The sequence below is a fragment of the Salmo trutta genome, chromosome 19 (assembly GCF_901001165.1).
Source record: "Salmo trutta chromosome 19, fSalTru1.1, whole genome shotgun sequence".
Taxonomy (NCBI): Eukaryota; Metazoa; Chordata; class Actinopteri; order Salmoniformes; family Salmonidae; genus Salmo; species Salmo trutta.
In genome coordinates this window covers 37,308,649-37,332,958 of record NC_042975.1, presented here as the reverse complement: position 1 = coordinate 37,332,958, position 24,310 = coordinate 37,308,649, and the positions used below count along the sequence as shown (strand labels likewise).

Genomic DNA, 24,310 nt, shown 5'->3' with positions numbered 1-24,310 from the left:
TGTAAGACTAAAGTTATTTCAAAATAATATGGCATATTTTGAGTTTAATGATGTTACTGGTCTGGGCAGCCTAAAGGCTATATGGGTGCGCCATGCACATGAAATCAATAGTATTTTGTTAATTAAACAGACAAAACACTTAGACTACCCTGATCACAGTCAACACACATATATTTTATAGTTGGCTAAGAATGTAATGACATATAACAATATAACTTGCGTCACGGCAACGTGTGGAACCGCAAAATAATAGGCCTACATGTCATGTGACTCCAACATGCAGGAGGGGTGAAGTCAGGCGCAGGAGACTCAGGTACGTGGGAAAATACGTTTTAATGAACACAGTCCAAAAGTGCCGTAAAACAAGGCAGGGTACAGAACTCAAGCGACAGGTAAGAACCCTAAATCGAGTCGGGACGAAGCCCAGCAAACCCTATAGCCTAATAACGAACGGCAGAGGAAAATCAAATCCCCAACCTACAATACAATGACACAAAATAATCCTGCACAATCCCAAACCAAAACACAGACTAAATACCCCCACTAATAACTAACTCAAAACAGGTGCTAACATAAAACAGACATCACCAAATGAAAATGAAAAGGAGATCGGTGGCAGCTAGTAGGCCGGTGACTACGACCGCCGAGCGCCGCCCGAACGGGGAGAGGCGCCACCTTCTGTAGACGTTGTGACACTACACTTGATTTAGGCTACATTATTGCATGCAAAATGTTTCTAATCAGTGATCGATTTGCAAACAAATAGATGAGCTATACCATCTCCACTTAGTTGCCCAGCCAGAGAAGTCACAAATAGACAGATGGAGATTCAGTAAAACAAAATTGATTTGATTAAGACAAGTCGCAAGCTTTTGGTCGGCCTAGGCTACTAGGCGACTGCGAGTGAACAGCAAAATAATCCACTTGTTTGGCCTAAACTAAAGTGTATTCGGAAAGTATTCAGACCCCTTGACTTTTTCCACATTTTGTTACGTTACAGCCTTATTCTAAAATTGATTATATTTTATAAAATGACTCGTCAATCTACACACAATACCCCATAATGACAAAGGGAAAATAGATTTTTAGAAATTTTAGCAACTGTATAAAAAAAAAATGAAATACCTTATTTACATAAGTATTCAGACCCTTTGCTATGAGACACGAAATTGAGCTCAGGTGCATCCTGTCTCTACAGCTTGAGTCCACCTGTGGTAAATTCAATTGATTGAACATGATTTGGAAAGTCACACACCTGTCTATATAAGGTCTCACAGTTGACAGTGCATGTCAGAGAAAAAAACCAAGCCATGAGGTCGAAGGAATTGTCCGTAGAGCCCTGAGACAGGACTGTGTCGAGGCAAAGATCTGGGGAAGGGTGCCAAAATATGTCTGCAGCATTGAAAGCCCCCAAGAACACAGTGGCCTCCATCATTCTTAAATGGAAGAAGTTTGGAACCACCAAGACTCTTCCAAGAGCTGGCCGCCCAGCCAAACGGAGCAATCGGGGGAGAAGGGCCTTGGTCAGGGAGGTGACCAAGGACCCGATGGTCAACCTGACAGAGCTCCAGAGTTCCGTTGTGGAGATGGGAGAACCTTCCAGAAGGACAACCGTCTCTGCAGCACTCCACCAATCAGGCTTTTATGGTAGACTGGCCAGACAGAAGCCACTCCTCAGTAAAAGGCACATGACAGCCCTCTTTGAGTTTGCCAAAAGGTACCTAAAGACTCAGACCATGAGAAACAAGATTCTCTGGTCTGATGAAACAAAGATTGAACTATTTGGCCTGAATGTCAAGCATCATGTCTGGAGTAATCCTGGGGGATGTATTAAAAATGTGCAAAAATGTCCAAAAATATGTTTTTGTTTTGTCATTATGGGGTATTATGTGTAGATTGATGAGGGAAAAAAATCAGTTTAATCTATTTTAGAATAAGGCTGTAATTTAACAAAATGCAAATGCTTTGTACATACGCGAACATGCTGGCAAAATGTTCTGATTGTCGCTAATAAATGAGCAAACTAGACAAGATTATCATGAGCAGCACTCACCTCAATTTAGCTAACATTTCCACAGCCTAGTTGTAGCCTAACCAATAACCCAAACGGAGATTTAGTGAGAAAAAAAATCTGGAATTGATTGATTTATCAAGACGAGTCCCCACGAAACGGTGCTGAAATAGTTGAAAGTTGACCACACGCAGGTAGGCTATTGCTTCAATTGTATTATAACAATTTGATCTCTTCAATTTCGTTAGCCTACTTTAGTAAAAATGTTCGTTATTCAGTGATATTTATTCCCACAGTAATTCTCTATGGATCCATCCAGTCGCGGTTAAGAAAACAGTGCATGTGGTGGGCTATGCAAAGAGATCGGTGAAGTGACATACCTCTCAAAGTTTACAACTGCCAGGGGGATAGTGGTAATGGGCACCGCTTAGCAACCATCAAGAGCTTAAGAGCGTAATGCGTATTATTGCCGCCTCAGCATTATGGCTACATTTCATAATAAGGCAGAACTTTACCGCAATCATTACTAGGGTCGGTTGGCGGAAATAAAAGTATCGGCTTTGTCACCAGCAATACCTTTCATGTATAAAAAACAATTGGCAAGAAGTTGGCTGGATGCTAAAGTTGACAGGAAAAGGTGTTGGTTTAAAAAGTGTGTAAGTTAGCTAACCAAATTCACAAGTGCAGAGTATTTAGCACATTGTAGTCAGTTAATTTAATAGTTATTCTAAGATACAGTATATAGCAGGCAAATATATAGTTGTGTGTTACTAGATTACCTGGTGCGTGCTGAAAAACACAGAGTGACTCACAAGGCTCCGGTCTCGTCGCTGTGCACTTGTTAACGTTGCATTTTCAGAAAATAAGTTTACGTTTAAGCAATAGTTCAATAAGTTTAGGAAAGAAGAAATAGTGCCAGCAAAGTTCAGGAGAGGATATGCCAGAAAAGTTCACTGAACTAATGTAAATATTGCAACAGAAAATGGTAGACAGAATGTTCCGGATTTAGCCTGGCCCCAGATCTGTTTGAGTTTTTGCCTACTCCATTGTCAAGCCAAACATAATTGTTATTGGTACGTTTGGCATGACAATTCCATAAGGAGTTGGCAAGAAAGCAGGAAAACAGGAAAACAGACTGTCACCCAGGCTATACCAGATTATCCTTATGTAAGGGATATGAAGACACAGTGTAGGTCAATGTACAGTACAATCCAGTATACTGATAAATGTACATTACCATTCATAAGTTTGGACATACCTACTCATTCAAGGGTTTTTCTTTTATTTTTACTATTTTCTACATTGTAGAATAATAGTGAAGACATCAAAACTATGAAATAACACAAATGGAATCATGTAGTAACCAAACAAGTGTTAAACAGATTCTTCAAAGTAGCAACCCTTTGCCTTCATGACAGCTTTGCACACTCTTGGCATTCTCTCAACCAACTTCATGAGGTAGTCACCTGCAATCCGTTTCAATTAACAGTTGTGCCTTGTTAAAAGTTAATTTGTGGAATTTCTTAATGCGTTTGAGCCAATCACTCGTAGGGTTGTATACAGAAGATAGTCCTATTTGGTAAAATACCATATTATAGCAAGAACAGCTCAAACAAGCAAAGAGAAATGACAGTCCATCATTCTTGAAGTGCAGTCGCAAAAACCATCAAGCACTATGATAAAACTGTCTCTCATGAGGACCGCCACAGGAAAGGAAGACCCAGAGTTACCTCTGCTGAAGAGGATAAGTTCATTAGAGTTACCAGCCTCAGAAATTGCAGCCCAAATAAATGCTTCGCAGAGTTCAAGTAACAGACACATCTCAACATCAACTGTTCAGAGGAGACTGCGTGAATCAGGCCTTCATGTTTGAATTGCTGCAAAGAAACCACTACTAAAGGAAACCAATGAGAAGAAGAGACTTGCTTGGGGCAAGAAACACGAACAATGGACATTAGACTGGTGGAAATCTGTCCTTTGGTCTGGTGAGTCCAAATTTGAGATTTGTGGTTCTAACCCCCGTGTCTTTGTGAGACGCAGAGTAGGTGAATGGATAACCTTCGCATGTGTACATCCAACCGTGAAGCATGGAGGAGGAGGTGTGGTGGTGCTTTGCTGGTGACGCTGTCAGTGATTTATTTAGAATTCAAGGCACACTTAACCACCATGGCTACTACAGCATTCTGTAGCAATACGCCATCCCATCTGGCTTGCGCTTAGTGGGACTATCATTTGTTTTTCGACAGGACAATGACCCAACACACCTCCAGGCTGTGTAAGGGCTTTTTCACCAAGAACGAGAGTGATGGAGTGCTGCATCAGATGACCTGGCCTCCACAATCACCCAACCTCAACCCAATTGAGATGGTTTGGGATGAGTTGGACCTCAGTGATGGAAAAGCAGCCAACAAGGGCTCAGCATATGTGGGAACTCCTTCAAGACTGTTGGAAAAGCATTCCAGGTGAAGCTTGGTGAGGGAATTCCAAGAGTGTACAAAGCTGTCATCAAGTCAAAGGGTGGCTACTTTGAAGAATCTCAAATGTAAAATGTATTTGTATGGTTACTACATGATTCCATATGTGTTATTTCATAGTTTTGAGATCTTCTCTACATTGTAGAATAATAGTGAATAGTAAAAATAAAGAAAAACCCTTGTCCAAACTTTTGACTGGTACTGTAGGTAGCAATGTGCAGTAGTAAAAGATCTCTATTCTAAAATAGCTCTGTTCCCCAAGATCTTTATGTAATCGTTACATTTCTCAGGAAAATGTGGACCTAACATTGTTTCGAAAATGATGCACTGATGTGTACTGACAACAATATGACATGTTGCACTCCAGAACAGCCTTTGCAGATTTGCTTTCAATGCTACCAGCTGCCTTTGAATTGATAGAGTATGACAACATAGGGGATACTGTGATACCTATAGAGTGTATTCTTTGAAAAGAAATCGGACTCTTAGAAACAATTTTTGTGTTGTGAGCACTTTCCCATGGGATATGTAAGTGAGCACCAAAAATATATCTTTCCGCTGCCTTATTTGGGAGATCTTAGCACGAGAAAAACTCACTTTACTTCACAGCATCTCCTCCCTGAAACGATATGTCACTATGAATTATCTCATGGTTTTATTAGAATTGAAACAGTCTTTGTTTCTCATTTAGTTGGAATGTTCTTTAGATGGTTGTTCAAAGATTGATGTTTAAAGTTGAGCCATTCAGAGGTCTTTTGTGAATTTTAATGAATTGCCGAATGGTTGAAATAAAGACAAAGTATTACATTCTAAAGTATTATCTAGTCTACTATTTGTATAATTCCACCAGTTATACAAGGTACTGTAGCTTACAAAGTCGTTTTCTCTTGGCTCTTGCTGTGCCTGCTTATTTAAAATGTTATGAGTTTAGTGTAGTGTATAATACTGTAGTGTATAATAGCTTGTTTTGATACATGATATTATGTAACACCATAAAACACTCACAGAGATATGAAAATAAGTAAGTAAATATTGCTATTACAGTATGTGCCTTGATTTTTTTTTATTCCCTTCATCTCTCCTAGACCTGGACCAGCTAGCACGGCCCAGTTACCAGGCGGAACTGCGCTCTGCCCCCCAGCACGGCTACCCGCTGGGCATGGGCTCTGATGTGGAAACAGAGACGGAGGGTGGGCCCTCGCCAGACCACACCCTCAGACTGTGGATGCAGGAGATCAAATCAGAGCACAGCTCCTGTCTGTCCAGCAGAGCCAACTCTGTCCTGTCGCTCACCGACACTGAGCAGGAGAGGAAGTCAGATGGAGAAAACGGTAAGACCACCCGGCCTGGGGAATGCAACAACAAGGGGTTATACATCACTTACCTACATATGCCACTGTCTGTGTGTTCTTACCATTTAATCAAAATGTCTTAGACAAGTAGCTCATCTTTTGTTTATGACCAGTTCTATGCTGTACTGTACATAGCATTGAGCTTTGCTCAATAGGTACCTATACATCTGACTAATTTCCATCACTTTGCCATGAAAATAATGATAATGGGTCCAGCTGAAGTAAAGCTAAACACTTTCAGCCAAATGGCATATTGTCCACCAAATCTGTCCATGATGTCAACCCAAGAACTCCATAGTGACCACTATTGCAGGTGTTAGGTGTAACCTTTTGCAAGGTCCTTAAGGCATTGGGAACTACACTACTACAGTACGACAGTGTGTACTGCAGTCTGTGCTTTATTCACATCATCACAGAAAAGGTTGTTATTCTGAGAAAACATTATTGCTCCTGATCATTGCATGCTCCTTAGCAACAAGAGGAATAGAATGATTTTGGGGGTATGTATTTATCTAGGAGACCCAGGGATTCATTCAGCGGGTAATAAAAGCAAGCAAAGAGCAGGCTCAGTCTATTGATCGTCAAGAGAAGTGATATTTGTATCAGGGATGTCACGCTCTTAATTCAGTATGCACACTCTTCAGTGAGAGGCATACAGTTAGTGTGAAATTAAGTTTGTTGTTTGTGTGAGGCACCTTTTCCAGGGTCAAGTCTAATGAGAGAAAAAGGGGTGAGTCTGTAGCAGCCTCGTTTTTCTTGTTGAGGTCTATTCAGAATACCAAATGAGACAGCAGCGTTAGTTACCCATTTCAGGGCTTCAATATCTGTGAAAACTAAATCTACCTATTTGGATGAGAGCACACATCAATTTAATGATATGATTTCTATCATCTTGCTATGTTGAAGGTTTGTCTAAAACTGCTCTTGTATGAGATTCGTGCAGTATGTCATTTTGTGGGAACATTTGAAGAAATACAGCATCACCAGAGAACATTATTAAAAAGCTGGTGCAGATTTGAATGTTTTTCAGGGTGCGAGCTGTGGACTGGAGGGGACTGTCCCCTGTGATGCAATGTTACTGCCATTCATATTTACTCCTCAGCCTTCATATTAACTATTTATCCTGCTAGAAATGGGCATTTGTGAATATTATATATCTGTTGGGAGGCATGACCACATTAATCTCAGAGGTCGTTTGTTGTTGCCTTATTATCTTTATCTGGAAGAATGTCCCTCAGCATTTATTTATTCTCTGTCAGAAGGATTATCACTCTGGGGAATACAATTGCTGTGAGATGGCTGTGTTTGTAGCGGGAAAATGGTGGGCCTTGTCTCTCTCTTACCGTCCCTGTCTCCTGCTGATCTGTTAAGACTGACAGTCCAATGGAAAGGAAGAGCAGGCTGGTGTTTTGAACTGGCATGGCACTGATGAGGGATGTGATCTGCAATTTTAATGAGCGTCAGCGCAGAGGGAAGTTCAGAAGCAGTTTACCTCCCTCCCTCAGTAAATATCTTGGCTCCTCGCTATTAAAGTATCTTATGCTATTCCTCCCCCATGTAGAAAAAAACATTATCACTGTTTCTTAATGCAGTATTTATCAGTACTCTGAGCTGACCGCAATACTCCCTTGGAAGAAACCAATTGCTCTTCTTATTTTGTTGGCTACTTGCTGTCACAGTTCTCTGTTCTCTCCTGGTATTTCACAGTTTATGTAAAAACTACTATTGTTCTCTAAAGGATTACCATGGATGTAAAACCACTGTGGATGAGTGTAGAAATTGATGCTACAGTATGCACCATAGACAAGCATGAAGGCTAAGGATGAATGTCATTGCAACTGAATGACAAGGCTTCTTGTTTTTCTTTGATTTGAGATGGAGTGAATTAATATAGGGAGGCAGTTTCATTGTGTAGAAAGTCCTAAATAATTATGGAACATCTCCAGTATACAGTACAGGTCGTAAATGTGTCATTCTATAACCGCATGTTCATATGGCCTCACATAAAGATCTATAAATTAGATTATTGTTGAAATGTGCCCCTAGTGTTTATTTGCTAGTAGTGCTTTGCCCAGTTCCTTCAGGGTTTGGAAGTGAGATTTGAAAATCTGCTATGGTCAGGCTACACGATGTATTTGCATATTCCGGTCATATATCATGCAGCACCTTTGGTTGATTGCCATAAAACCTCCCCTTCGTTCTAGGCTTATGTTCCCCTTCAGAAAAAAAACAAAACAATATCTAATGTCAGCCATTGATGGATGAGGCCACATTGTGGCTGTCACATGCCTGTGTGAGGTTGTCCTCTCCTTATGTTGAGGTTATACCCTAGAGAACTTGGCCAGCAGTGTTAGAAATCAGAACATACCTTAGTAATGGAGAAGTAGTAGTACATGGACACTTTCATGTTATGAACAGTATGTCTCTCTGATGGATGGCTAACTACATGACAGGCACACCCTATGAAATATTGAGAATGTGAAGCAACTAAAATAGCTGTACAAAAAGTCCATCTTTAGTCATATTCACTGTGTATCTATTACCTTGCATGAACCCAGATTTCCACAGGTGTCAGTCATAGCAGTCACACCAATCTATATGCTCTCCCTGTCCCATGAACTACCATAATGTTTAGTATTTTTTACGTTTCTGGAAAATTCAGAGCTGAAGCCAAAACTCTGTGCAAACAGAATTAGTGAAAGGAAAGGTTCCCATCCGATCAATACCTCCTTGTTTGGAAAGTGAGACTTTGTGACAGATTACACATTAATGCATCTCCTGGATTCAGCTCCCAGTAGCAAAACTCACTCAGTCATTCATGGATTGAAAAGGAATGATTTGCCAACAACAATTTTACCCCATGTTTCAAAAGTTTGAGTTGTATAATCTGGCCTTATGTATATTTTTGTACTTATCTATTCATTAATTCCTCTTTTATCAATACAGTTCATGCATTATAAGTACTTATGTTTATTCATGTTAACTGAATGTTTCGATGTGATTGGTTAAATAGCTGGAGGCTAACAGACAGTATAAATATTGTAAAACCATCACCCGTTAATGGATGATGCACATGTACAGTTGAAGTCGGAAGTTTACATACACCTTAGCCAAATACATTTAAACTCAGTTTTTCACAATTCCTGACATTTAAGGTCAGGAATTAGGTCAGTTAGGATCACCACTTTATTTTAAGAATGTGAAATGTCAGAATAATAGTAGAGAGATTTATTTCAGCTGTTATTTCTTTCATCACATTCCCAGTGGGTCAGAAGTTTACATACACTCAATTAGTATTTGGTAGCATTGCCTTTAAATTGTTTAACCCGGGTTAAACGTTTCGGGTAGCCTTTCACAAGCTTCCCACAATAAGTTGGGTGAATTTTGGCCCATTCCTACCTGACAGAGCTGGTGTAACTGAGTCAGGTTTGTAGGCCTCCTTGCTCGCACACGGGTTTTCAGTTCTGCCCACACATTTTCTGTAGGATTGAGGTCAGGGCTTTGTGGTGTCCACTCCAATACTTTGCCTTTGTTGTCCTTAAGCCATTTTGCCACAACTTTGGAAGTATGCTTGGGGTCATTGTCCATTTGGAAGACCCATTTGTGAAGAAAACTTTAACTTCCTGACTGATGTCTTGAGATGGCCAAACAGTTCTATTTTTGTTTCATCAGACCAGAGGACATTTCTCCAAAAACTACCATCTTTGTCCCCATGTGCAGTTGCAAACTGTAGTCTGGCTTTTTTATGGCGGTTTTGGAGCAGGGGCTTCTTCCTTGCTGAGCGGCCTTTCAGGTTACGTCGATATAGGGCTCGTTTTACTGTGGATATAGATACTTTTGTACCTGTTTCTTCCAGCATCTTCACAAGGTCCATTGCTGCTGTTCTGGGATTGATTTGCACTTTTTGCACCAAAGCACGTTCATCTCTAGGAGACAGAACGCGTCTCCTTCCTGAGCGGTATGATGGCTGTGTGGTCCCATGGTGTTTATACTTGCGTACTATTGTTTGTACAGATGAACGTACCTTCAGGCGTTTGGAAATTGCTCCCAAGGATGAACCAGACTTGTGGAGGTCTACAATGTTTCTTCTGAGGTCTTGGCTGATTTCTGTTGATTTTCCCATGATGTCAAGCAAAGAGGCACTGAGTTTGATGGTAGGCCTTGAAATAAATCCACAGGTACACCTCCAATTGACTCAAATGATGTCAATTAGCCTAGCAGAAGCTTCTAAAGCCATGACATCATTTTCTGGAATATTCCAAGCTATTTAAATGCACAGTCAACTTAGTGTATGTAAACTTCTCACCCACTGGAATTGTGATACAGTGAATTATAAGTGAAATAATCTGTCTTTAAACAATTGTTGGACAAATGACTTGTGTCATGCACAAAGTAGATGTCCTTACCGACTTGCCAAAACTATAGTTTGTTAACAAGAAATTTGTGGAGTGGTTGAAAAATGACTTTTAATGACTCGTTTAATTACATACACAACCTAAATGTATGTAAACCTCTGACTTGAACTGTATACTTCATTTGCTGGATGAGGCCTATATATGTTGACGGTAGGTGGAGCAATATTCTTTACAAGACAAAATGTTGTAGAATTGGTCGATATCATAAATGTCTTCTGTTGAGGAAACTTGGCTCTATTCCAATCCATGTAATGCAGTATATTGTATTTATCTTACACCGATACTGCAAATGTAGCTCAGAGCTGTTTTGCCATCTAAAGTTGGAATATTTTTTTTGTCTTTATGTTTTATTTAGTGAAATACTTTATCAGAACTGGAGCAATTGTAACCATGTGTGTGTGTGTGTGTGTGTGTGTGTGTGTGTGTGTGTATAATCAAATATAGCTGGGTGCTTATCCAGAAATGAATATGCAACATTATTTTCAGAGACAAATGTATTACTGCTAAATCGTTATTCTTTTCAATAATTCAGTAATCCTAAGGTATCTCATATATTCAATTGCGGTTGTATTCAATTGTTTACAACTACTCAGAACGAAACCTATGGCCGTAGGCATTTTTTTGAGGGGGTTTAATTTCCTATCTAAGTGGAACCACTTTGTGCACAATGTCTGATTCTTCGCTAATCACGTGAGGACTTCCTTGTAGCAACAGAAATGGTGAACGATGTGCAGGTGTCCACAATTCACCTATTAACAGTTCTATTTGACTAAAACAGTAGCTCCAAACACAGTCACAAAACATCCCACATTAATTATTCTGTGAGTAATACAGGACACGTCTGGATAGAGCAGCAGCCATTGAATAACAAGGCAACATTAAACATGTCGTCCCCAACGAATGATGTGGGGACAGACGAGACAGTTATACAAAGGAGTCTCTATAGACTATACTGATAGTAACATAATGATCAATGTCAATGAATTGACTGTGAAATATTCAGATCAATCCACTGTTGTCTATAAATTACACGTATGCAAACAGTAAGATGCTACTAGGGCATTTGATATGATTTCACTGTTTGAGTACTCACCTTAAATGATTATCAAGTACTTGCATAAAAAACTACACTGTGTGTATATATATATATATATATATATATATATATATACACAAAAGTATGTGAACACCCCTTCAAATGACTGGATTTGGCTATTTCATCCACACCCGTTGCTGACTGGTGTATAAAATCGAGCACAGAGCCATGGAATCTCCATAGACAGACATTGGCAGTAGAATGGCCTTACTGAAGAGCTCAGTGACTTTCAACGTGGCACCGTCATTGGATGTCACCTTAGCAACAAGTCAGTTCGTCACATTTCTGAACTGTAAGTGCCGTTATTGTGAAGTGAAACGTCTAGAAGCAACAACGGCTCAGCTGCGAAGAGGCAGGCCACACAAGCTCACAGAACGGAACCGCCGAGTACTGAAGCGCGTAGCCTGTAAAAATCGCTTGTCCTCGGTTGCAACGCTCATTACCGAGTTCCAAACTGCCTCTGGAAGCAACGTCAGCACACAGACTGTTTGTCGGGAGCTTCATGAAATGAGTTTCCATGGCCTAGAAGCCGCACACAAGCCTAAGATGACCATGCGCAATTCCAAGCGTCGGTAAAAGTTGCCGCCATTGGACTCAGTGGAAACGCGTTCTCTGGAGTGGCTTCACCATCTAGCAGTATGACGGACGAATCTGAGTTTGGTGGATGCCAGGAACCCGCTACCTTCCCCAATGCATAGTGCCAACTGTAAAGTTTGGTGGAGAAGGTATAAGGGTCTGGGGCTGTTTTTCATGGTTTGGCCTGCACAGAGCCCTGACCTCAATCCCATCAAACACCTTTGGGATGAATTGGAACATTGACTGCGAGCCAGGCCTAATCGCCCATCATCAATGCCCAACCTCACTAATGCTCCTGTGGCTGAATGGAAGCAAGTCCCCACAGCAATGTTCTAACATCTAGTTGAAAGCCTTCCTAGAAGAGTGGAGGTTGTTATAGCAGCAAGCAGGGGGACCAACTCCATATTAATGCCCATGATTTTGGAATGAGATGTTCGACGAGCAAGTGTCCATATATTTTTGGTCATGTAGTTTAACTTGAGAATATCTAATGCCTGCACATTTATGTTAATTTGCCTCACGCTAGCCATGACATCTGTCAGTCTTTTTAACCATTAACCAAGGTTTCTGAGTCAACAATTAAAAGAAGTGTGATTTGAAATCAAAGATGCACTCTGGGATCCAAATCCGTAACATATTGCACAAATTGGATTCGTTACATATCACATTAATTTCAAAATTTGTATGATAACATACAAATTGCAAAATACAAGTTGCAAAACATATCGCCTGAAATGGATCACGTAGTACAAAATTGGATGAAGTAGTACACAAAAAACAGGGACCAACTTTGGCTCATGAGCACCTCTTTCAAAACTACTGGCTGATATTATACAAAAGTTTGAGAATGCATATTTAATTCATTGAAAATGAGCTATTCTTGTTCAAACTTTGGTGGCAGACAAAAAGTCTAATTTGCTGAAAATTTGATGTGCAGAGCTTATCGGTCGTTACGGTAAATATGTTGCTCATGAGCGGCTGCATATATAGTACCAGTCAAAAGTTTGGACACACCTACTCATTCAAGGGTTTGTCTTTATTTTTACTATTTTCTGCATTGTAGAATAATAGTGAAGACATCAAAACTATGAAACAACACATATGGAATCATGTAGTAACCAAAAAAAGTGTTAAACAAATCAAAATATATTTTATATTTGAGACTCTTCGAAGTAGCCACCCTTTGCCTTGATGACAGCTTTGCACACTCTTGGCATTCTCTCAACCAGCTTCACGAAGAATGCTTTTCCAACAGTCTTGAAGAAGCCCACATATGCTGAGCACTTGTTGGCTGCTTTTCCATCACTCTGCGGTTCAACTCATCCCGAACCATCTCAATTGGGTTGAGGTCGGGTGATTGTGGAGGCCAGGTCATCTGATGCAGCACTCCATCACTCTCCTTCGTCAAATAGCCCTTAAACAGCCTGGAGGTGTGTTTTGGGTCATTGTCCTGTTGAAAAACAAATGATAGTCCCACTAAGCGCAAGCCAGATGGGATAGCGTATCGCTGCAGAATGCTGTGTTAGCCATGCTGGTTAAGTGTGCCTTGAATTCTAAATAAATCACTGACAGTGTCACCAGCAAAGCACCCCCACCCCATCACACCATCATCCGTTCACCTACTCTGCGTGTCACAAAGACACGGTGGTTGGAACCAATAGTCTTAAGTTTGGACTCACCAGGACAAAAGACAGATTTCCACATGTCTAATGTCCATTGGTCGTGTTTCTTGACCCAAGCAAGTCTCTTCTTGTTTTTGGTGTCGTTTAGTGTTTTTTTTTTCAGCAGTTCGACCATGAAGGCCTGATTCATGCAGTTTCCTCTGAACAGTTGATGTTGAGAAATGTCTGTTACTTGAACTCTGTGAAGCGTTTATTTGGGTTGTAATCTGAGGGGCAGTTAACTCTAATGAACTTATCCTCTGCATCTTCCTTTCCTGTGGCGGTCCTCCTCATATCGCTTGATGGTTTTTGCTACTGCATTTGAAACTTTCAAAGTTCTTGAAATTTTCCGCATTGACTGACCTTCATGTCTTAATGTAATGATGGAGTGTTGTTTCTCTTTGCTTATTTGAGGTGTTTTTTGCCATAATATGGACTTGGTCTTTTACCAAATAGGTCTATATACTGTATACGACCCAACCTTGTCACAACACAACTGATTGGCTGAAACGCATTAAGAAGGAAAGAAATTCCACAAATTAGCTTTTAACAAAGCACACCTGTTAATTGAAATGCATTGCAGGTGACTACCTCATGAAGTTGGTTGAGAGAATGCCAAGAGTGTGCAAAGCTGTCATGAAGGCAAAGGGTGGCTACTTTGAAGAATCTGTTTAACAATTGTTTGGTTACTCCATGATTCCATTTGTGTTATTTCATAGTTTTGTTTTCTTCACTATTATTCTACAATGTAGAATATAGTAAAATTAAAGAAAAACCCTTGAGTGAGTAGGTGTGTCCAAACTTTTGACTGGTACTGTATGTACAAAATGTAATGGCTGTAGCTCGAATGGGACAGTAGTAATGCTTGTTTTAAGTTTTCAGTTGATTTACTTTATTGCCCCTCAGGCCAATTTGTGTAATTTTTTACATTTTGGATCTACATGGCGAGACGCATCATTCACCCAAGTTTCGTCAAAATCGGGTCTGTGGTGTCTGAGATGTCATGTGACTAACGTACGTATGAATGGAGGGAGACCGCTCCATAATGGGGCAGCGCACAATTTTACTATAGTTCTTTAGTGGTATTATCAACTCCACTATGTACACAAATAACACAGGGTTACACAATCTCTTGCTCCCCTGTTTTGATACACATTGATGCAAAATCTATTTGATTAAATCATGTACACGTTGTTCATGCCAATGTGTACAGAGTAAGTACTACACTGTACACGACCAATAAAGTTTGTTTCCTCTCCTAGTGCAATGCCACATAACAAACAGGTGTGGATCTGTTCCAGGAGTGGTCTTTGGGGATTCGGTGTGAGATTAGGCCGTGTTCTGCAGTCCCCTGGATGTCTTTTGGCTTTTAGCTCCTGAAGTCCAGCCTCTGGTGAATTATCGACCATTTCATTCGTCACCTCAGAGGGTCTTTAGCTGATCTGGTACTACAACATGTCCCTAGGCAATTCAATAGAAATATAAGGCAGCGATCAGGACCACATTTGTCTGTGTGTCTGAAGGGCTCCAGAAACAACCTTAAGTAGTCATGGGCTGGTTACTATGTTTTCCCTGTGCAAAAGAAAGTAAATACAGGGACTCTTTGCAGGTTTCAAATGTGACTTTAACTGCCTTTATATAATATTATTATTTACACTTGGATCGGATTTCCGGGAGCCAATGACAGAAGCATACAAATATGGCCATACGTCTTTCTTCTAAAGCATAATAAAGAATCCACACACGTCTGGGTTTCATCCCACTGCACTGTCAAAGATATCTCATTTATATGAATTATGCTCTATAAAATGTGTATTCAAGCTGTGGTGATAACTTTTTTATCTCCCAAACTTTCCATCATGTAATTTAATATAAGTATAATAGGTGACAAGCCTTAATCTAAAATTCATAGCAAAAAGGTATTATTTGTTCAATTTGTTTTCTCCCCCTTCCATTTCATGCCGGGAAATTGGCAGGAGTGAAAATGAGAAAATTATAACCTGAGCTCTGCAGTGGTTCAATAACATGATTCTATTAATTATTAATATTTTAAGGCACCCCATATGCCAGGACTGATATTGTGTGATGGATTCACATCTTTGAATTAATTTCATCAGTTTAATTTAAAGTGTCGACATCAGAGCCATCCTCCTCTCCCTCTGCCTACTCTGAGACGAGATGATTGGGGGCTGTGAGACACACAAACCCTCGGAGGACGGACATATCAAATACCCTCCTAACGATGGACTGAGACTCCTTTATTGAAACGTACGAGCCATATCAGTCTAAATAAAACAGATGAGCTTGAATCATTTCACCAGGAAAACATCAAAGGGAAGGATTAATCCAAACTATTAAATATGAGAGGAATTAAGACCATTACACATATTCCTCTTAGGTTGCTAGCTTGTTGTTGATCATTAGATATTAGCTTGTGTTCTTTTACTTTTCCTTAATGTTTTTTGGCCATAATAATGATGTTTTTAATGATCAGTGAAGATACCCACTGTCACGGCAGGGCTGGCTGAATATGTAGTCTGATGATAGGGGTCATTATTTAAAGAGACTACCTTGTCTAGCTCTCTGACAGATGTGGGCTTTGATGTTTTGGGGCGTATGTCTGTATTTAGAGTAAACAGTATATCTGATTGGGCTATGCTCAAGTCAACACTGTCTGTCTGTCTGCCTGCATCAAAGTGACATCCTTCTTATGCATTGTGGACCTTATCATCTTGGATTTAGGATATTTCCGGTTGTGATTTGAATTGTGTTATTACAATTTGTATATTTTTTTCAGCGGAACGGGTTCTTTGACTGATTCCCTCTCATTGTTTTCTCTTTGGCATCCGAAACCCTTCTGCCTTCAACCCCCCCGTGCAGAAATGAAACAAATAGTTTATTATTCTGCAGAATTACCATGTCATTCTTGTTGAATCAGACCTGACTTTGTTCGCCCCAGATTAGAGACATCAGAGCAGGCAGCTCCAGTGATGGTGAGCCTGATGAATGCTAAAGGTAACAACAAAGAGAGATCCCTCATACGCATCTGCCTCAGCTGTCTGACTGCTGGAACAGCCTGCATGTCAAAGCTGAGGTTTCTACGTCTGCCGCCTGACGCTTTATCTGTGACCTAGAGCAGCCGGTCTGTCCTGACTATGACTGATATACTGTTGAGTGCAATTGATCTGTAGATCCAATTTATCCTGAATATCCTTCATTGGGAAGAAAAGACAGATGGATAGATAAAAATAGAAGATGAATGGATGAAAATGTGTAAATTTTATAGTGCCCTTTTGCTGTTTTATTATTGTAAAACATGATTTGCCTACTCCTTTTTAATGAATTCTTAATACATTCCAGTATTAATATTTCATTTTCAATATCTAAATCCTAATCCAAATAAGCCAGAGAACAGGAAATGAGGGTCTATTTAAGATAAGTGCCATCATTACAACATCTGCCTTAAAATTGGAGGAAATGGTTCAAATGAAAAAATGGGCGAAATGTGCTAGCTAGTGCAGTTTCCCAACCGCAAAGGCCCAGCTTCAACAGTAGCTAGTGTGTTTGTTTGCTGGAAATTGACATGTGTGCTGACTGCGGCACTATCAGTGTCCTGCTGAACAGACGTGAGGAGGTCGTCCTCCTGCCAGTACAGGCCACCAGGCTGGGGAGAGAGGATGAAGTCCTTTACTACAGTGTTCTACGTTGATCCTCCTAGAGACACACTGCGCAGGCTGGATTTATCTCCAACTGAGTATCAATTAGACACTCATTAGTACATCTGATTGGCTAAGGCCAACCAATTAGCTGGAATCGCAGACATTGATATAGTGTACATATTCCCGGATTTTCATTACACCACCCTGGGTTGGTCAATGTTATTCATTTGAGCAAATGACTTGTGATTGAGCATTGTGAGCCTTGAGGAAATAATGTTTTTTCTCCCATTTATGCAATGGTTGGTTGACTGAAGAACATGCTAAAGCCATGTGTAGGAGCTGCTATGGTTTCCCTTGATTTTAAGAATATACTGGAATATGGTCTTGTATTGCAAGTTTGAACTAAAAGGCAGTCATCCCACTCAATGCCAAGCTGAGAAATGACAGTCGGCTTTTCCTGCTCACTTATATGGCCCTCTTCCTGCTGAAACTGCTCTTTTTTTAGCATTTCACTCTGAAATCGTCTTCCTCTTCTGAAGAGTCACCCATCACAACTGTGCCCTTTCTACCCCTCCAAATGTCCTTCTTTCCAACACTATGAAAATCCTAACATGGCTGAGCCTCTCACATGAAACGACTGTCTTTCCTATAGTTTTTTGTCTTGCCAAGATAGTGGTGCCACACTAAACCATGTGGCACAGACGGGGGGGTCACACCGAAGATTCTTTACTTGGTCGTGAGGATTCTCAATACCACGCTGTCTTCCGAAAACAATGATGTGATGAGATTGTTAAACAGCTAGAACGAGATGTGGCTCCAAGTAGCCTCATAAATGTTTTCAGTCAGACATTCACGCTTGCCATACATCAGGGGTCACCAACTGGCCGTTCTTCAAGGCATTCCTAGTCCATCACCAAACATTTCTGTAGGAAAGCCAATGATAAAGTCTTGCCAGGTAGGCAAAGTGTTGCTATTTTGAACCATTTCATTTGTCTGAAAGGACAAACTTGGCCTACTCGGGGTACAACGAGAGCTGTGACTGGCCAATTGGATAGCTCAATTCACTGTGCCTACAGCTTCCACAACCCCACAGCAAAGATTAACACTAGCCTAGGTGAGATTCATAACTTTTAAAACCATTACCAAAGAGAGACTGTCAAAGAATACAGCAAAGAGCTGCTGTTTTTACGAGTGAGTTCATGTTTACATTTTTATTCAGCACTGTCAACACTGTTTTTATTCACCACTTTGTAAAACAAAAAATGCACTTCTCCCACTGCACTGAATGAGTAGCCAAGTGTATCGATAGCCCTGAATTTTTATCATACCTTTATTTAACTAGGCAAGTCAGTTAAGAACAAAATCCTATTTTCAACTCGTGGATTCGGTCTTGCAACCTTTCGGTTACTAGTCCAACGCTCTAACCACTAGGCTACCTGCCTAGTCCAACACTCTAACCACTAGGCTACCTCATTAGCAGCTTGTCATGTCTATTTTAATATCGAGGATTATTTCACTTTCTCTGGTCATAGGAACATGAATTTGTCCATGAGGCAGATGTGGATGCGGTGCGACTTGAGTTTCGCCATCAGGTGGAAGACTGTCCCCTCTCTCTGGTCAGTCTCACCGGAGGAATGTGGACACCGACGCTCGTCTTATGTGGCAGGGCTTGCAAACTATTACAGACTACAAAGGGAAGCACAGCTGCGAGCTGCCCAGTGACACGAGCCTACCAGACGAGCTAAATCACTTCTATGCTCGCTTCGAGGCAAGCAACACTGAGGCATGCATGAGAGAATCAGCTGTTCCGGACGACTGTGATCACGCTCTCCGTAGCCGACGTGAGTAAGACCTTTAAACAGGTCAACATACACAAGGCTGCGGGGCCAGACGGATTACCAGGATGTGTGCTCCGGGCATGTGCTGACCAACTGGCAGGTGTCTTCACTGACATTTTCAACATGTCCCTGATTGAGTCTGTAATACCATCATGTTTCAAGCAGGCCACCATAGTCCCTGTGCCCAAGAACACAAAGGCAACCTGCCTAAATGACTACAGACCCGTAGCACTCACGTCCGTAGCCATGAAGTACTTTGAAAGGTTGGTAATGGCTCACATCAACACCATTATCCCAGAAACCCTAGACCCACTCCAATTTGCATACCGCCCAAACAGATCCACAGATGATGCAATCTCTATTGCACTCTACACTGCCCTTTCCCACCTGGACAAAAGGAACACTTATGTGAGAATGCTATTCATTGACTACAGCTCAGCGTTCAACACCACACCATAGTACCCTCAAAGCTCATCAATAAGCTAAGGATCCTGGGACTAAACACCTCCCTCTGTAACTGGATCCTGGACTTCCTGACGGGCCGCCCCCAGGTGGTGAGGGTAGGTAGGTGTAGTCAACGGGGCTGTAATGGAGCAGGTTGAGAGCTTCAAGTTCCTCGGTGTCCACATCAACAACATACTAGAATGGTCCAAACACACCAAGACAGTCGTGAAGAGGGCACGACAAAGCCTATTCCCCTTCAGGAAACTAAAAAGATTTGGCATCGGTCCTGAGATCCTGAAAATGTTCTACAGCTACAACATCGAGAGCATCCTGACTGGTTGTATCACTGCCTGGTACGGCAATTGCTCGGCCTCTGACCGCAAGGCACTACAGAGGGTAGTGCGTATGGCCCAGTACATCACTGGGGCTAAGCTGCCTGCCATCCAGGACCTCTACACCAGGCGGTGTCAGAGGAAGGCCCTAAAAATTGTCAAAGACCCCAGCCACCCCAGTCATAGACTGTTCTCTCTACTACCACATGGCAAGCGGTACCCGAGTGCCAAGTCTAGGACAAAAAGGCTTCTCAACAGTTTTTACCCCCAAGCCATAAGACTCCTGAACAGGTAATCAAATGGCTACCCGGACTATTTGCATTGTGTGCCCCCCACAAACCCTCCCACACCCTCTTTTTACGCTACTGCTACTCTCTGTTAATCATATATGCATAGTCACTTTAACCATATCTACATGTACACACCGGTTAGTCAGGCTGATTGAGGTAGTGTCTGTATGTAGCCTCGCTACTTTTATAGCCTCGCTACTGTATATAGCCTGTCTTTTTACTGTTGTTTTATTTCTTTACTTACCTATTGTTCACCTAACACCTTTTTTGCACTATTGGTTAGAGCCTGTAAGTAAGCATTTTACTGTAAGGTAAATACCTGTTGTATTCGGCGCACGTGACAAATAAACTTTGATTTGATTTGAAGAGGCGGACCCTCTGCTGCTCTCTCGCTTCCTCTGCTGAGACAGATGCAGGTACCATCAGTCCAGTAAAATAAAAAAGCAAATTATTTGCAAATTATTTCCATTTATGCATCGTAAGTCATACACCAACTGATCTATTTTCTTATCAAAACTCGAGTTTTGAAATATAATATGGCCTGAGAAGAACACTATAGGCAGGCCAAGCCCATAGTCAATATGCGTGATAATGTATTAGGCCTACTGCACAAACCTTATTCCTACAGAACTGTTTTTATTAGGTTAATGTTAAATGTTTTAAGTGATTCTTTATTTTTATTTATCTGAGCGGTAGGTTTTTGGCTTGCTTTTTGACTGCAAAAGTGATCTTGACTCAGAAAAGGTTGGTGACCACTGCCATACAGAGTTGAAATATCTAGCCAATACATTTTGGATTGAATTGCTTGTGAACTTCAGAGATGTAATGATTTGACACTGGCTTTGGTTAAAGGCAAGTACAAACGCAGACTAGTAGTAGTCATGGAGAGTCTACATATTCTGGGTGACGTGAAACAACGTCAGCATGTCACTGGCTTCTTCTCTGGTGATCTCTCATTGGCTATTGCTGATCACCGTTCTCAAAACGTGTTGTTGCACATCTTACACTACAAGAGCATTGCAAAGTTTGTGCCAATAAAATCAAACACGTTTGAAAATATCGGGACATCTGGGACGGCTCAAATACGGGATTCGTAGCCCTCAGATTGCCTCTCGGACCCGCTCATGTTAAATGAGCATCAGTGACGGCCGGTTGAATAAGCAACAAAATAGGGATTTTTTCTTCGAAATCCAAAACTTGTCTGGGACAGCTAAATCGGGGCCAAAATGGTGTGGTGTACGCCCGGCTTAAGTAGGAAACAGCTTGCAGACAGACACAATGGAAGAGATCCAGACCAACATATCAAGCTGCATCTTAGAGCTCCCAATCTTGTATATATTATTCTCTTCCACAGAAAGCTCCTCCATCTGCAATCTGTCACTGGGTATGCTTGTTAACAATGCCTGCCCTGCCTGTGTCTTTTCACTCAGAAATTCCCTCTTGCCACTTCTTTGCCATCATTACTCCTAGATGATGACTCTTGCCAACCCCCACACTCCCCAAATTCCTGGCAGTCATGGACTTATTCTTATTACTCCTCTTTCATCAGTCATCCACCGCTCCAAACACGATCACCCTTCTCCAGTAAATCTCATACTGACCCTCCCCTCCTGGACCCCCCTCTCGCCATTTCTTCCTCCCTTCTCTTCCCTCTGTTCTTTTCTCAAGAGCTGTTCTCTTTGGTTTAAAGCCACCTCTATCTATATTCCTGCTTCACTCCCTCTCACACTATGAAATATGAAAAGGACTCAAAAGGAACATAAATTAGTGATGATCAGACCAAGTTAACAGACCTCATATGGCTCTTAGAGCAGTTACAAGTCTAAGCAGGGTTTTTCATTCAGGAGTTGGAACTCAAATTGGAAAGTCAGCTTAATGACCATAAAAAGCAATTGCCTATTCTCTTTTTCTGGGTCATCCATACAACATGAAAATGGCAGCTCTATTGACCCTCATTAAATAGACATGGTTGGTATTTTCTGACTCCCTAGCTTGCACAGTGCCTTTCAAAATGTAATTATGAAATGTATAATATTTTTCATCTCAATCCGACACCACCAAGACCTACTTTTATGAGCTGCACCAACTTTATATTCATAGATCTTTCCAGAGGTGACAGCCCCACCAAATCATAATGATCATTGTTTTGATTCTCATCATACAGTACTCAGGAAATACAGTGAGACAAATAAATTAAGTGTGGAGTTTTTAAACTAAGTTTTGGGGTGAAAATGAACCTTTCACAAAAATTCCTACCCTCTTCAGTTGCAATCTTATTGAAGAGGATTTGCTACACTTTTATGTCTCCCAGCTTCTCTCTGCTCATTCGTTGGACTGAGGTCGTCTTCTCCTGGGTTCTCTTAGAATAGATAGATTTATAATCATTATTTATAGTCAGAGTTATAATCAATCATCACAATGACTTTTTGTTCTGTGCATAGCTGCATCTGTGGCAGTAGTTTATCTTCAGCTTGGTTGACAGGCTTTATGCCTTCCTCCCTCCTACTCATAAGGCTAGATGATGATGCTGCTGCCGCACAGAGCCACAGCACAACTCTCCCAGTAAGCGTCTGCAAGAGCGGGCAATAATGTGGCTCGCTTTAGGAAGAAAGCATAAGGCTTTAGACACATCGTAAATGGAGGCATCACTCCGGGGAACAGACATCTTTTCTAAAAGACTGACACATCTGTCTCTCCCGGCTCCACAGGAGACTTTCATTCTGCTGCTTGTTTGTGTAATTAGTGAGGTTAACTTTCAACACTCAAACAGTCTCAGGAGCAGCAAAAATCTCCTCCAGAAACACAGAAAATGGATTCACCATATTTCATGTTTAAATTGTTTATTTCAATTGCGTATTAGATCCATGTCAGTCTCCTCTACTGGTTCCATTGCAGTCAGGGGGAAAGCAAAACGGATAGATTTTTCTCCAACACTCAAAATGATCAGCTTTTGTTTGCTGCCACTTAGAACTAGGTCTGTCTACGAGATTTCTTTGTACTTCATTGAGAACCTTGATAACAGTGATAGATACATTGTGTGTGTGTGTGTGCGCGTGCGAGCACACTCCCACTTGGCCCAAATGCTGAAAATGTTCCCCTCCCGTGCAGATGCTCATTGCTATGGTCTGCCCTGGAAAACACAGAACAACACCTGTTTCATTTGTTTGGTCAACAGCCCTTTGATAACATTTTCTTATGGAACTTTCTGTCTTAATCCGCCAAAGTCAAACATCTATTTGCAATGTCCCCAAATTCCATTATGATTTCAGTAACAGAATGGCAGCGGTGGGCTTTTATCTGTTTGAAAAAGTCAGGAATGATAATGGATTGTCCTCCGACAGAATGCGTAATGCTGGGAAACTGGGCCTGGCTCTTGCTGTTTTCACACACATACACGTTATATATATATATATATATATATATACACACACACACACACACACACACACACACACACACACACACACACACACACACACACACCAGTCTTATGCCTGCATTGTCTCTCCTTCTCTATGGTTGGGCAAAGCATGGGGGGTTTGAGCTTCTATGGCTCTCTAAATGCAAATTACATGTGCCATGTGATAGAAAATGATAATAACAGGTTTGGTAGAAACGGCCGTAAACAGTTCATACAATGTTAATTATCAGTCATTTGTAGTCGGCTGATTGCGGAATTTAATTGAAAAATGAATCGGTTGAATCACCTCTAGTCCTCTTATGAAATATATGCTCGGTTATTTGTTTGCTCTTGTTATGTGTCCGTGGGTGCACATATTCAGTGTTTTGGTGTAATGACTGCATGAATGGCATGGTGGTGGTATAAAACAGCATCTGATTCAGGCAGGAACATCTGTACTGGTCCCCTGGGATGCAGAGACAGGCGGATGGAATGCTAAGACCACAGAAAGCTAATACATCACACTGGATCCCTTTGGTATTCAACCTGCGTATGTGAATGCAGTGTCCAGGTCCATGTTGATGTTTGTTTTATGGAAACTTAAAACCATTAAAGGGCCTCCGCACTATCCTATAATCCTAGACCAAGACCTTCGATAAAAACGCCTCAAATAAAACAAATAGTCGCGGTCCATGGATTTGTATGGCTTTATACAGTAGCAGGATTGCAACTGCTTTGTTTATAACTGTGCCATTCAAATTG

General features: G+C 41.1%; 1 protein-coding gene across 7 annotated transcripts in view; it reads left to right on the top strand.

Moving 5' to 3' along the window:
- The window catches only part of LOC115154524 (teneurin-1), a 184,939-nt gene that overhangs the window by 59,306 nt on the left and 101,323 nt on the right, over positions 1-24,310 (top strand). For 6 of the 7 annotated variants that reach the window (XM_029700822.1, XM_029700824.1, XM_029700823.1 and 3 more), the window contains one exon: positions 5,571-5,816. In XM_029700822.1, the coding sequence (XP_029556682.1) occupies positions 5,571-5,816 (246 nt within the window). Of the gene's footprint in view, positions 1-2,174; positions 2,206-5,570; positions 5,817-24,310 lie in introns of those variants that run through there. The other variant, XM_029700825.1, reaches the window with a different exon arrangement.